The 15,125-nt window shown below is 40.0% G+C and overlaps 1 protein-coding gene across 5 annotated transcripts in view; it reads right to left on the bottom strand.

Annotated features, from left to right (window-relative positions):
- Positions 1–15,125, bottom strand: part of LOC111867949 (double-stranded RNA-binding protein Staufen homolog 2) — a 97,018-nt gene that overhangs the window by 33,488 nt on the left and 48,405 nt on the right. For 3 of the 5 annotated variants that reach the window (XM_023858193.2, XM_023858195.2, XM_023858198.2), the window contains 3 exons: positions 12,076–12,283; positions 5,710–5,927; positions 2,931–3,011 (listed from right to left, as the gene is read on the bottom strand). In XM_023858193.2, the coding sequence (XP_023713961.1) occupies positions 2,931–3,011; positions 5,710–5,927; positions 12,076–12,283 (507 nt within the window). The remainder of the gene's footprint in view (positions 1–2,930; positions 3,012–5,709; positions 5,928–12,075; positions 12,284–15,125) is intronic. The other 2 variants (XM_023858196.2, XM_023858197.2) reach the window with 2 other exon arrangements.

The raw sequence follows: 15,125 nt of genomic DNA, 5'->3' as shown, positions 1-15,125 counted from the left end.
TTTAATATTTTTAACGTTTGACAATGTATATGATAGATACATATTTTAGTTATTTTAATGTGTGAACATGGCATGCAATGAACTGGTTTGACGTGGATAAGTAAGCACCTGAAGATGGCATTATTATGCCGAAACATGTAGTGCGAGGGAGAGAAGGAAATAAATGAGTGTATGCACTGCAAGACGGATTAAATAAATCATGGACTTAAATCAGTGCAACAGGACGCTAAAATATAACATTAACTTCCTTCAGATTAATAAAAATATGTATGAGTTAAGAACTGAGATCTACACATATATGAAGTGTGTTTGCATACATATCCTGACAGCAACTGTGTGTGCGCATGTGTGCACGTATATGTGTGGGCATGCGCATGTATCAATATGCATACTTTGGATACAATCATCAAATTAAGGGGGGGACTCACACATATACATATACATATAAGTATATACTATTTACAGGACCAGTCACTGACAAAATAAAAAATGTCATGAGAAAGTTTGAGAAATGCATGCAGCTACCCCTTCATTCCATACTCCCTTCAAAATTCTTCCCATCCTTAATGTCATTTATAACTGTACTGTTACCAACTGCTGCATTACGTTTTCAAATGAACTATAACATAACCAAATCTAAAGCAACATATTATATACTGCAATGCCCTTCTTTATCAATAACATGCAAGGTACTTGCAGTGGATTCCCAAATGCTCAAGTTCTCAAGTATTTGATTACATCAAGTAATTTATCCCAAAATCTCACTTCCTTACTGAATTATCCTTCGGTATGGAGCAGAGCTCTTCCTCTTGTTTGGTGAATGAATCTACTAGCATCTCACTTCTAACTTAGACGACTTACCTCAACTTCATGTGAAGTCTGAAGTTATATTTACTCCAGTCAAGCAATAAAACCAACATGCAGCTCAAAAATTATACTAAACTTCGAGTTATTCATTCACAGACCCGAAGGCTCTAAGCCTAATGCCTTGTGCTTTGCAGCAATAAAACAATACATTATGTATGCAATAAACAAAATGATAAAATATTCCAAACATGTAACTTATACAAATGTTTTTCCTTACATAAATGTACTTCATCCAGCATGCACTGCTGACTTTCTCCACTAAAAACAGGACTTCATTACTGACTACCATATAAAGACAACACAAACTTACTGTATTTTATAAGAACTCCTGGAAGTGAATCTCTTCTGACTTCAGGCATGCCTTGCAGTGTATACACAAGTTTTCCAACATTTTTTGGAGTTTATCTAACATTGAGAAACTTCAATACACACAAATTTGTGGAAACTCGTTTTCATAGGTATTTACAAATGAACCTCTAAACGCGTGTTCTAAACATATGTCTTACAATGGATCTGAATTATATACCTCACTGCAACAATGAATTCAGACCCAAAGATGTTCACATGCTGCTCTACATATGCTGACTGTGAATGCATGAGTTCTCGCTATATCAATTAGAGACAGAACATAATGTATGCTGTTCAGAGTGCTGACACGTTTTTCCCTCTAATTTCACCACCCACACTATACACTGCTGAATGACAAAATGACTGAGGAAATGGGAAGAATGTGTGAAGGAAGCAGTCATGTATAACAAAGGCATTGGTCTGCAAGGACCATGCAGAATAAAATCTTCAATCAGGATATCTGATGTCCCAGCAGAGATTTCAACCTAGTACCATCCAAATGGCATACCATTACACCAATGCAGTCATTGTTGCCTTACTGGTCATGTCAAAATGCAAAAGATATGAACATGGAGCAAAGAAAATTATCAGGCCATAATATGTGTTAACTACTTCAATTTCTGAGGACCAACTCCAGAAAATGTCATGAAGTTCATTTACACACTTCTAGGCATGCCTGAAGGCTGAGGGGGGTCACTTTCAGCAGGTTTTTACAAAATATGATAAAGTAAATTTCATTTTTAGCAATTAGCAATGATATTCTGTTTATGCAAAGAGAGTCAGAGGTGGGAAGCCCTCTTGGCTGCTCCCTCTAAGGTCACACAGTATGGTACAAACACATTACTGCTCACAAAGTTCCCGTTCCTTCAGCACTGCAGAAATAAGTGTCTGAAAGTCTGTACCACTTTCTTTGAAATTCATATCTGAATAAAAATTCAGCAACAGAGTAAACCGAGATACACCTGATGATAACCCAATAAGAGTCAAAACATGTTGTCTTCAACATTAATGTAAATAACCTTCGTTATTATTCTTACTTGAAATGTTGTGTTGATGGTTACAAATACACAATTGTGAACTTCAAACTTCTAAAACTTTCAATGCTTTACCACTTTTTTATATTAGGTAACCCAACTCAGATAGTGTAAAGCAAATGGCATTTTTACCCACTTCTAATTAATGCTGTTCAAACATGAAATCGGTGAACTCCACACAGTAAAGTCCTTCCTGGAAAGCTAACAGTCAGTCAGCTAGTCAAGAAATTCTCAACAACTTATGGAACCCAAAAACTGATTACTGTATTCACAAGAGTCTATCACTGGACCCTATCCTGGGCCAAAAGTTATTGAAAAAATTGGAAAAATAAATTATTTTCAATATTAAGAACCTAGGACCAGTACTTTTAGAGCTAAGAATAACCCTATTCGTAACTTCAAATCACACAGCATATGGGAAGTGTTCGGCTGATGGCACACACAGTGTAGCCCTTGGGAGTGGTCAACTTTCAATTCCAGCTACTTTACACCCAAGAGAACAGCCCCTGATATCCAGTACACAGGAGACACAATGGAACTCAGTGCCCATCTAGCAATTACCAAAATCCTGACCCTGCTAAGAATTTGGCCCTGACTCTCCTGATTAATCACCATGACAGAAGACAGTACTGCAGTCCTAAACTAAAAGATATATTTTGATAATACAGTGCACATTCTTACCGGATTGTCATAATGAGTGTAGATTGGACCTCGTGAGCCAGTATTGCGCCTATTTTGGTCGTAGTTTGGAAATCCACGTACCTTGCCAACACAACACAATGCAAACTAAGAAATTCAGAAAATAAATTAAAAAATCACTACAAAGCATTCAAAAACTGAAACCATGCCAAATTACATTACAAACAAAAATAACAGTAAAGAGACAATTCTTCATAACCTTACACAACAGGTTCAGGAGTTAGGAGAAAATCAGTTTAGACTTACACCTCTTAATTCAGAATAAGTTAGGGCATAAATTAAATCAGACAGGCAAGACTTACTCCAATTCAGAGTAACTACATTTTTCAGACTCAAACATCATCTTTACATCTCACCGATCTTTGTGTACAATTAGTGCAGATCCAAATACACTGTCCTAAAGCTAAACAAAACAGACACCTCATGAGTCATAAATTATTTTGTCATATAATAAAGTAACAACAGCACAGATTACATTACCAGAGACAATCTTTTGCTTTTTATTTCGCTAAATATGTAACACACACACACACAAAAACAAAGTTTCATTTAAAAGTTGTAGGTCTTAAACAGAGGTATATCTTATGTCTTGTATGATAAAATTTCTTTCAGAATATAAGTTAAACCTGATGTCAGCTTCAAATGAAGTGGGGGAGGGGGGTTGTGTTATACAAGACCCATATTAACCAATTTCTTCAAAACTTTCAGGGTGCACACATCCCCAACACAAAATTTCGTCAAATCCATCTGGTTCTTCAACAGTTTTCTGTTATGTATTAATTTAAAAGTCCATGCCAATTTGACAGTGGTTTTTCATCAGCCTATGTGTGTAGTCTTGACAACTTGTGCTGTCTGTGTGAGGCCTGATTATATATTTTATTGGGCCAAGGACGTATGAGGTTTAGTCATCATGAATTTGTAATATGTGACATGTTTTATATTCAGCCCTACAGGAAGACGATTTGATCCATGAAGTGAAAATAAATGTAAATGTAAATGCCAAGAACATGAAACTTGGTATTCTAGTAAAACCTGCATATAAAAACCATGACGAAGAGCAATGTTTCTTCCAGTATTTCAGCCTGTGTATAAATCAGACATGTGCAAATGTTCCTCAGAATCTCTATATGCTGTCTTGGCCTTCACATTTTTAAATTTAAACATATGTAAATAATGTTCTTGGCTAATATGAAATTAATGTCACTATTTCAGGATGATGATGGGTTTTGTGGTTGGCTTGGTTAGCTGTTGGTTCATAGGCTATTTTATGACAATGTATAAACTGAATTTTCAAGATAATTACATATGATGAACTGAAAAGACTGGAGCAGAGGGGACCACTTATGGCCTATTTTAAGTTACTACTGCAACATTTGCCTGCTGGGACTATGGAAAACTATGGAAGACCTTGTCAACATAGCCAATCTCCAGGCTGAGATCTGAACTCAAGACCTCCCAAATAATAATACAGAAGTACCATAAACTTGGCCATGAGGTTGAAACACTATCATCACTACCTGCTGATATATGTGGATATTTGTTATCAAAGTCATCTATGTGAAGTGCCAACTGGCCCAAAGCACTTGTCACTAGGACAGGTTATCACAACCAACATTACAGTAGGATGGCTAGAAGACTAAAGAAAATATATGGAAGTATGCTGAAGCAGGAAGTATAATCTCTAAGGAGATGTGCAGAGTATTAATCCATGAAACATATTTATATGGTTTCGGTACAGTGGCCATGATAGTAACAAATCAAAACTTGATTCAGGAGGAAATTAAGAAGACTGAATTCAGGTAATGTTTGCTATCATTTAGTTCAGAATAAATGTTCTGTCTTCTCATCTGCTGTTCAAAAATGTAAAAATTTGAATATAAAATATAGTTTTGCCTGTGGTTCTGTATGGGGTGAAACTCTGTCTATGACATTAAGGAAGGAACACAGACTGAGAATGTTTGAGGACAGGGTGCTGAGGAAAATATTTTGACCAAAGAGAGATGAAGTGACAGGAGATTGGAGAAAACTACATAATGAGGAGCTTCATAACTTATACTCTCTTCCAAGCATAATTAGAATGATAAAGTTGAGGAGAATGAGATGGGCACAGCAAGAATGGGGGAGAAGAGGAATGCATATACGATATTGGTGGGAAAGCCAGAATGAAAGAGACCAAGATGTAGGTGGGTGGGTAATATTAAAATGCATCTTAGAAAGACAGGATGGGGTGGAAGGGACTGGATCAATCTGGCCCAGGATAGGGACCAGTTGAGGGATCTTGTAAACATGGTGATGAGACTTCAGGTTCCATAAATTGCTGGGAAGTTCTCAAATAGCGGCAAAACTGGTGGCTGATCAATAAAGGGTTCAGCACCATAAAGTTAGTCAGTTATTTACACGTAATAAGTTGGTGGTGATGGTAATAGCAGTAGGAGCAGCAGCAGCAAAAATGACATAGTAAACAACCAAACAGTGGAGACAAGATGAGCAGACACCTAGACGCAGCAGTAATGGTAAAAGTCAAGTTGTCCCTGAGCTTAATTAGGTAAGTGCCGTGCCATGCCATGAAGATGTACAGAGGAGTGGAGGTATAATTCCAGAAGGTGATGAGCAGCAGTAGTAACAGTAACAGCAGCAATATCAATACAGTAGCAGAAATTATAGTGTGCTCAATCTCAGTTTCACATTCCTTTTCACAACCCACTATGCATAATAGACAGAACGCATAAAAAAAAAAATATAGCCTGTTTCATGGTTTTACCTGGTTGTACATGCCACGGTAATTGAAATTATGTCCTGGAGGGACTGGTGGGGGCACGTATGGATTGTGAGGTGCCCCACTGTGATTACCATGATGGTGTGGTGGTTCCATAAAAGTATATACAGCTGGTTCACCTCGCTTCATCGCCAATGCATTAAGCTCTACAGTAGGTGTGATGTTGCCTGATAAAGACAAAATCTTCAGCTCACTGCATATTCCTGTAAATTTTCTGAAATTACCACTAGAAAACAAACCACAAAAATTATATTTCAAATAAATAACACTACTTGAATCCACAGCATATGGACAGTCCACAGTGGATGTAATTACTACACAGGGTATCAACAAAATACATTCTGTGTTGCAAAGTGTTACATTATCCTAACCATGATATAAGTAACCCACGTATAAGCAAATAATAGAAGTGAAAATAACAACACACTCAGAATTTGCATTAGTGAGGTTCCAAATGTGTACCTCTTTTAATGTGGCAGATACCAAGATGACAATGTATCTCAACTAAGTCACACCCCCTTTATACAGGAAGCTATCTTAATGGTTACGTATGATGACCTGCTTGAAAACTTTTCCTTTCCACAACTGGATGAAGGTGAACTTTACCATCAATATCAGGGGGATGCAAACGGATTAGGAAGAAGGGAATGTACTAGTAACATCTAAATTCCACCTAGGAGAGTAACTTGAGCCAGGTTCCGCACATGGCATGGCAGGTGTCTGTAGCAACACAAATCTTGCTGTTATGGAGAGTTTAGGATGGACAGTTCAAACTTCACTGTGAAGCCATAAACAAGAGTGCCATAGTCCATCTTAGGGCAGATCAAGGCATGGTAAGGTCAGAGAATCATTGTCCAGTTCCTACTTCAAGACCTTAAAACGTTTAAAATGTTGAGTGAACGTTCACACTTAATGTGCAACCACTGTAAGTGAGGTCTTCTGTCAAGGAGAAGGCCGATACTGGATAGACAGAGCATATAGCAAAGCACAAAGAGAAGACAGAGATCTTCGCTACATGTTGGCATGACCTGATCTCAAGAAATTCCCCACCCTAGTTATTCTTCTAGAATGCCACTGACAGTTCCAAATCCAGCCGCATGTCAGTAGGAATAATGGCTCATGACTCCCCACCCAAATGAAACATTTCCAGAGTACTGAACGAGAGAAGCAGCCTTATTTCATAGGTGCTGGAGGTATAGTCCCTTAGCTTTCGTTTTCATGGGTACATAAAAAGTGAAGTTTATGGAGTCTGAACATGCAGACTCTGTTGACTATTTAAAACACCAAACACATTTGGATGTCATCACAATGTCTGTCACAATGCAAGAGATTCACATATGAAACTTTAAATGCAAACATGGAGTGCCATCACTTTCATTTTTCCTTCACTCAATTACACACCACAGTAATAAAAATGTAACACCAATCATATTTTGTGAACACCCAGCAGATGAATATATCATTATCATTTCAACAAACAATATAGGGTGTCCGGATGAAAGGTATCCAAAATAAAAAAATGTATATCTCCTAAAGTAACTGTCATACATGTATCCGGTTTATCTCATCGGAAAGGAAAATCCTGCAAGTCTTTTTTCCCATGCCCGGTTTAGGCGCCTGCACCACCACATTTCTGCCATCATGTTAGGAATCACTTGGACAGAGCGATAGCTGGGAGATACGAGGGTAATTCCAAAAGTAAGGTCTCCTATGTTTGAAAATATAAAATAAACATTTATTTTCAATTTTGGATACATCAGTTGAATCTTGAACATGTACTCATTTCTCTACAGAACTGCCATTTCGGCCGATGCATTTTTGTAGGCGCAGTGGCAGTTTTTGTATGCCCATGTCATACCAGTTCACCTCCATGCTGTTCAGGAAACTTCGAACCTCAGCTTTCACCTCATCGTCGTTGTTGAAGCGCTTTCCAGACAAATGTTCTTTCAACTTTGGAAAGAGATGGTAGTCACTGGGCGCCAAGTCCGGACTATAGGGTGGATGGGTGATGTTCCATCCAAACTGTTGCAGTTGAGCGACGGTTTGTCGGGCAGCATGGGGGCGAGCGTTATCGTGGAGAATGCTTACGCCCTTGCTCAACATCCCTCTTCTCCGGTTCTGAATCGCCCGCCTGAGTTTTCTCAGTGTCTCACAATATCTCTCAGCGTTTATTGTGGTCCCAGTTTCCATAAAGTCAACCAACAATACCCCGTTTCGATCCCAAAACACAGTTGCCATGACTTTACCGGCAGACTGTGTTTGCTTGAATTTTCGAGGCTTAGGCGAAGAGGAATGCCGCCACTGACGTGATTGTTGTTTTGTCTCAGGTGTGAAGTGGTACGCCCAGGTTTCGTCGCCTGTGACAACTGAATTCAAGAAGTTGTCCTTTTCGTCAGCATAGCGGCGAAGAAATTCACGGGAGGAGTCAACTCTCTGCCGTTTGTGGTCTTCCGTGAGCATTCGCGGGATCCATCTTGCGCACACCTTCCGATAATTCAACTTCTCTGTCAAAACCCGATAAATGGTGGTTCGGGAAACCTCGGGAACCGAAATGCAGAGATCATCGAGTGTGATGCGCCTATCCTGACGCATGACTCGCTCAATCTTTGCGACTGTCTCGTCAGAAATTGACGGTCTCCCAGTTCTTTTTTCGTCGTGTATTGCAGTACGACCAGATTCAAACTCCCTACACCACTTGCAGACGTTCTTTATGTCCATGCACGACTCGCCATACACTTCCACCAATTGACGATGAATTTCAATTGGTTTAGTCCCTTTTGCGTTCAAAAACCGAATAACTGCGCTCCATTTCTAATGTCAACCGTGCCAAGACTGAGCGTCCTAGCTACGTGCGCGCATGCTTGGTGGTATTGGGGGGAGTGGGGGAAGCAACGAATGCAACAGGGTTGCCAACAGCCGCACGAAAAATTACCCAGCGCTTTGGAGACCTTACTTTTGGAATCAGCTACGTAGATGGGCAGAAGTGGATAAATTGCTTGGCCTCCTAGGTTGCCAGATTTAACCCTACTGAATTTTTTCTTGAGGGGCTATGTGAAGAATGTTGTCTACCAGGTTAAGATCAATGACCTGCAACACCTGAAAGCCCGCATAAGGGACACTGTGGCTATGGTAACACCAAACATGATGGATCGTCTGGATATTTGTCATGCCGGCAAGGGAGCCCCTATAGAAATTTAGTGAGAAAATTATATATTCACAAAAAAACTTGGATAGTTTCCTTTTGTAGTGGTGTAACCCATAAATGTGTATAATAAAAGCTTTCTAAGATATATTTATTTCATTTTGGATACCTTTCATCCGGACACCTGTATATTAGGTGAATGGAAAAGAGAGACCTGATATTAAGTGATCAAACAAACAGAATCAAGTACCACATTTTACACTGGTGTTAAGTTATATTTAATAAGGGGGAACAGGGTAGTGCAGATGGTTGAGGCACTATGCCACAAGCTGGAAGGTCACAGGTTTGAGTCCCGGATGAAATCACTGGATTTCTCATTTGACCTAATCCTTCCAGCATCACTATGGCCCTGGAGTTAACTCAGCCTCTAACAGAAATGAGTACCAGGAATCTTCCTAGGGGGTAAAGAGCAGCTGGTGCGTAAAGCTGACATCCTAACCACCATCTGTGAAGGAACTGTCTAGAAAATGTGGGAACCTCAACATCTCACAACCCTAATGGACTCCACAGCCTGTTACAGGGATAGCTTTACCTTAATATGTTTACAATATTATATTTAAGCATCCTGTTACACTCTACACAATGTATGACACAAACTCCATCCTAAGTGCAACAATTTATTGTAGTATTTCTCTCACGCAGCTGTTACACTGTACGTAGTTTAAAATTTTAAAACACCAGCTTTCTTAATTGTTCACTTCTCCGTTGTTAATAGGTCCTGATATATCAGAATCCCCTTCCTGATTTCTGTCAGATATATATAAGATCTTTGTTAATTTACATATGTCAATTTGATTTTTTTTTAATTTTGGTATTTTTAAAATCTTCAATTTAAATTTAAAATTTAAGAAACTTTTAAATTTAAATTGAAGATTTTAAAAATACCAAAATTCAAAAATCAAATTGACGTATGTAAATTAACAAAGATTTTATACATATCTGACAAATATCAGCAAGGGCTGATATATTGGGACCTATTAACAATGGAGAAATGAACAATTAAGAAAGATGGTGTTTTTAAATTTTAAACTACGTACAGTGTAACAGCTACGTGAGAGAAATACACCTGATGATGGCCATTTACAGCTGAAACATGTAGTGTAGAAGAAAAGAAGACAAAAGAACTACAATAAATTGTTGCACTTAGGACGGAGTTTGTGTCATACACTTAATATGTTTATTGCAAGTCGACACTCCTAATGTCATAATTATCAGATTCTAATTAATTTTCAAGCAGATTTGTGGAAAATTATGCAGAACCTTCTTCTTTAAAATTATGTTCATCTGTCCACACAAAAAGCAGCACAGACTGGATAGATAATGACCTCATTTTAGACAGTATCCTATCACCAGCAGTAGTGAAATCCTCAGAAATGTAATTCTTGATTTTTAAGTAAGAACAGGACAGGCAAGGTGATATGAATACAACTGAGGACACATACAACAAACACCAGTATGTCCAAATACAATCATACCCTTTACAATGACACAAAGCTGAGATGTCACAGTCAAAAACTGGATTATTTGAAATACACTATTAGTGACATTAAAACATGGACAATTATACACTACATGTGCCATGTCTCTAAAGTGCAGTACTAGAAATACACTAGTGGTATTACAGGGAACCATTCAGAAAACTGTATGCAGCCCAAGAGGGTCACAGTGTTCAATACAATGTGCTCTTTTACAACATGTAACATCTATCTGACTGGCCATTCCCTTTGCATATTGGAATACCCTACAATAACAGAGCACAGAAAAGTTATTTGTGATAGATAAAAAGTAATCTGTGAATAAAACATGTAAACTACAAACGACAACAGGCAGGGTACGAAACAATAACATCACAATAGTGAATGGAAATGACAGAAGTAAAAAAAAAAAAAAGAGGTATCCCTGTAACAGGCCGTGAAGGCCCATAGGGTTGTGAGACGTTGAGGGTCCCACATTATCTAGACCAGTGGTTCCCAACCTGTGGTCCACGGACCCCCGGGGGTCCGCGAGTAATTCTAAAGGGGTCCGCGGGATGGCTTATTTTCATTAAACTTTATCTTATCATGTTCCTCCCACCTGGGATATTTGCAATGTATATGTCTGGCTCTTGAGGCCCATGGTTGAAGTAAAATTTAACGGGACTGTTGGTACCGTAACGGTACCTTCCCTTTGTAAAGCAGAGATGAATAACCAACGATCTGTGTAGCTTTTTCCAAGGACATTTTCTTTTGGCTGGCCCATTGCATCTCAGACCCATGTTTCAGGGTGGACTGTTGTCCTTCTTACCTGCTGTCTGACCAGTCTCCCCCTCCTCCCCATAAAATCCATCCCCCTTTGGTTGGGAATGAAGCTAGGACCATTGACCACGTTTCTTATTCATCTCAGTGGCAGAGTGAACAACCTGTGTGTCTTTAGTTTTTGTGCAGTGAATTTTTATAATATTATACGAATGTGTTTTTCTCAGTTTAATATTCAGTTTTTCTGCTCTTGTTCAAATAATTCAGTTCACAACGAAACTTCTGATTTTCAGTTTGTTCACGATCTTATTTAGATATGGATCGGTGGTTAAAGTGTGGATCGTTGATTAGGTGAGTGTTAAATTCATAATATTAGGCCTAATTGATATGTTCGTGATCTTCCGAATAAGCTCCATTTATAACAGTATTTTATTGTCATAAATGACACATTTAGTGTTCTAAAATTGTAAGTTACTTACTGCTTCACTTTCATGATATGTAAAATATAAAAAAAATTCCACTTGGGGTTTTATGGGGGCCGTGGTCAATTAACATTCGCTCCAGGGGGTCCGCGGCATCAAAAAGGTTCGGAAACACTGATCTAGACAATCGGCTCATAGATAGAAGTAAGGCTGTCAGCCTTAAGCACAGGCTGCCCATTACCCCCAAGTACAATCCAAGAATATTCCTGGTACTCACATTTGTTAGAGGCTGAGTCGAACCCAGGGCCACAGTGCGGTTGGAAGGATTAGGTCAATTGAAAAAAATCCCATGACCTCATTGGGATTCAATCCTGTGACCTTCCAGCTTGTAGCATAGTGCCTCAACCACCTACGCTACTGCGTGCCCCAGAAACAACCATAACATTGTATAAATAGTTACAACCACAAAATATGATTTAATGCCTCTACTTACTTTTTCCCAATCGAATATTTCGTTGTGTTTTTGGTGGAGGATGTTTGTACTGTGTGTGCCCCAGTGCCTCACTGGCTGCTGAGTGCTGAGCCTTCTTGATACTTGCCCCTTCAGCTGAATACTCCTCATCACCTAATTTCAATGTGACTGTGAACCGCTTCTTGTGTGCTGGTCCCTGTTCATTGGTAAGGCGGTACTGATGTTGGATCTGCAAGAATTAAATGTAATTAAGTAATTTCCTTAGATCCTCAGACACAATTTTCCGTAGCAAATGGTTTACTTTAGTAAATAAATAAATTGTACATGAGGTGCAGCCTAGACAGAACAGACTGAAGATGAAGCCTGATGGTGGATAATTCAAAACTTAAAATACACTTTGGGTTCCATAAAAGCAGGGCATTTCTGAGTAATGATTTTTTAAGGAAGATGTGGAATCAGAAAACAGTACAAAAATATACCTGTACGTATACATCCTCCTCAAATAGCAGACATTAAATTAACACAATATGGAAAAATTTTGCAAACTTGTTTCAGAAGAATTTCTCATTCACCCTCAACTTCGAGCAAACATTCCACAATCAGCCACTCTTAGTCAACAAATGGGATATGCTCCCCTTGCAAGGAAAGTAAAATAAGTATTGTGATGTGGACAGCACAACGCTCGGCAAACACCCCCCCCCATCCAGCAGTGATGTAACATCATCGGTGCAACTGCGGCTGCTACGGTAACATGCCACTCAACATTCCGTCCCCTTCCCCTGCGGTGATGTAAGAGCACTTCCCATTGTGACATAACAGGGGACACCGTGGTTACTACGAAGCAATAAACAGCTCTCGGCAAAGTTCCCCAACAATGCCTGTAAACACGGTGTTTGCGCAACAGTGAAGTGATGTTGGTTTTCTGCTGTCCGACTGAGGGTTTATAAGAGTTACTAGAGAGAGAGTAACCAGTCAGTTTCAACCTAGCATTCGCCGGAGTGAATGGAGGAGTTCATCGACTGAAGCGATTACTGAACTGAAGACTGAAGTGTGTATTTATAGCGCTGCCCTATGAATATGGACTTACAACAGATGATGGAAAGTCTGTCAGCTGGCCAAGAAGAAATGAAGGCCGACAGGAAGGCTGACAAGGAAGAAATGGAGTCCAATAGGAAGAAAGACAAAGAAGAAATCAGAACCAACCAAGCTAAGTTGCTGGCCACAATGGAGGCTGACCGAGAGGAATGGAGATTCGGCCAAGAAAAACTGCGACAGGGAATGAAAGCCTGGTGAGAAGAAATCTGCTCGATGTGGTTTGAGACAAAGGATACCTGAAAAGAGATGATGGCCTGCCAAGAGATGGAGGCACATCTAGAAGAAGAGCTGACCTCAGTGGACATGAAACCCGAGGTGGCACAAGCAGGAGAGGTCCCCAAAGAAGATGCTGAAGTGATGCTGGTTGGAGAACTGAAGAAGAAAAGGCGTAAGGACTGAAAACTGACTGCAGAGCACCACCGCCAGATGAATGAATGGACCCAGTGTCAGGACGGGTGCCAAAGAAGAAGACTGGTCATTGCCCACAGAGGGACGAGCCACCGTGTGGAAGTGGCATGGCAGAAGAAAACCAGCAAGATGTCTTGTCGTGCAACAGGGGGACGACTCAAGAGAGACATCCTCAGGGTGAATAAGACCCAGGAAAAGTGTCAACTGCAGAAAGAACTGGCTGCTGAGAGAATCACGACGATGCGCCACACAGAAGTGGCATGGTGTAAGAGACACAGGGACAGGCACAATGCTGCAGCAAGATCCCAGAAAAGGCAAGAGCTCCAGAAGCAATGTCTAGGGCACCCAGGTGACAACAAAAGAATAAGGAGCTGAAACTTCAAGGAACCCATTCTTAGAAGCATGAAGACATTACACGAGGCCCTTAGACAAGCTCTCAAGTCAGAGGGCATGACCCACTCTGAAACGAAAAAATGGAATATCACAGAGGAACAGCCGATAATGTAGAAGCACCGGTCTTCCCAACAAGAGTGAATGAGGAGTGAATGTGAAACAACAGATCAATGAACGGTGGACGATGGAATTGCTCGGGACAAACAATCCTAAGAAGGGAGCTAAGGATGTAATGACCGGAGACTAGTCAGTGCAAGAGGAGCAGCCGAAACAACAGGAGAGCAGCAAGCACAGCCTTGGAAGAAAAGGAACGGGGACGCACTGTTAGGCTGTTCGGGACAAACAACCTTTAGAAGGAAGCAACATGACGTGGATGGCGCAACACTTGGTAAACACCCCCCTCCAGCAGTGACGCAACATCATCGGAGCAACTGCCGCTGCTATGGTAACAGGCCACTCAACATTCCGTCTCCATCCCCCGCGGTAACGTAACAGCACTTCCCATTGTGATGTAACAGGGGACACCGCAGTTATACGAAGCAATAAACAACTCTTGGCAACATTCCCTAGCAACACCTGTAAATACAGCGTTTACACAACAGTGAAGCGATGTGGGATTTCCGCTGTCCGACTGGGGTTTATAAGAGTTATTAGAGAGAGAGAGTAACCAGTCAGTTGCACTCAGCATTCGCAGGAGTGAATGGAAGAGAAAGAAGTAATAGGCATACTGCAGATGGCAGTAGTGGTGAAACTGTAAATTGTGTAACTGTGAGAGCGAGTGTTCAATAAATTCACTAGATTCAATACGGCATGAAGTTATTTGTCGCGTTATACACCCAACATGTGACAGTATTTTAGGTACTTCACATTTCCAGAATAATGTCAAGATCTTGAAAAAGTTGTTATTAAACTCACTTATCCATGTAACTATGAGCAGATAAAATAATTTTAAAAAGTACACTTATACTGGATATTGGTGCTATATCATGATGAGATAAACTGTATCCAACATGCTCTGCATGTTGTGTGCCCAATGCCAGTTCAGTCCATCCAAATGCTGTGATTGCTGTGATGTTGCAGCAGTATAAAACAATCTACTTGTGTGAAAACTTGAATTCTGTGAGGTTGAAGTAGCAATCCATATTCAACTGCCCATAAATCTGAGAATGAATGGA

Source organism: Cryptotermes secundus, unplaced genomic scaffold (genome assembly GCF_002891405.2).
Source record: "Cryptotermes secundus unplaced genomic scaffold, Csec_1.0 scaffold267, whole genome shotgun sequence".
NCBI lineage: Eukaryota > Metazoa > Arthropoda > Insecta > Blattodea > Kalotermitidae > Cryptotermes > Cryptotermes secundus.
The sequence above is the reverse complement of the archived record's forward strand: the minus strand, read 5'-3'. Positions and strand labels throughout refer to the sequence as shown.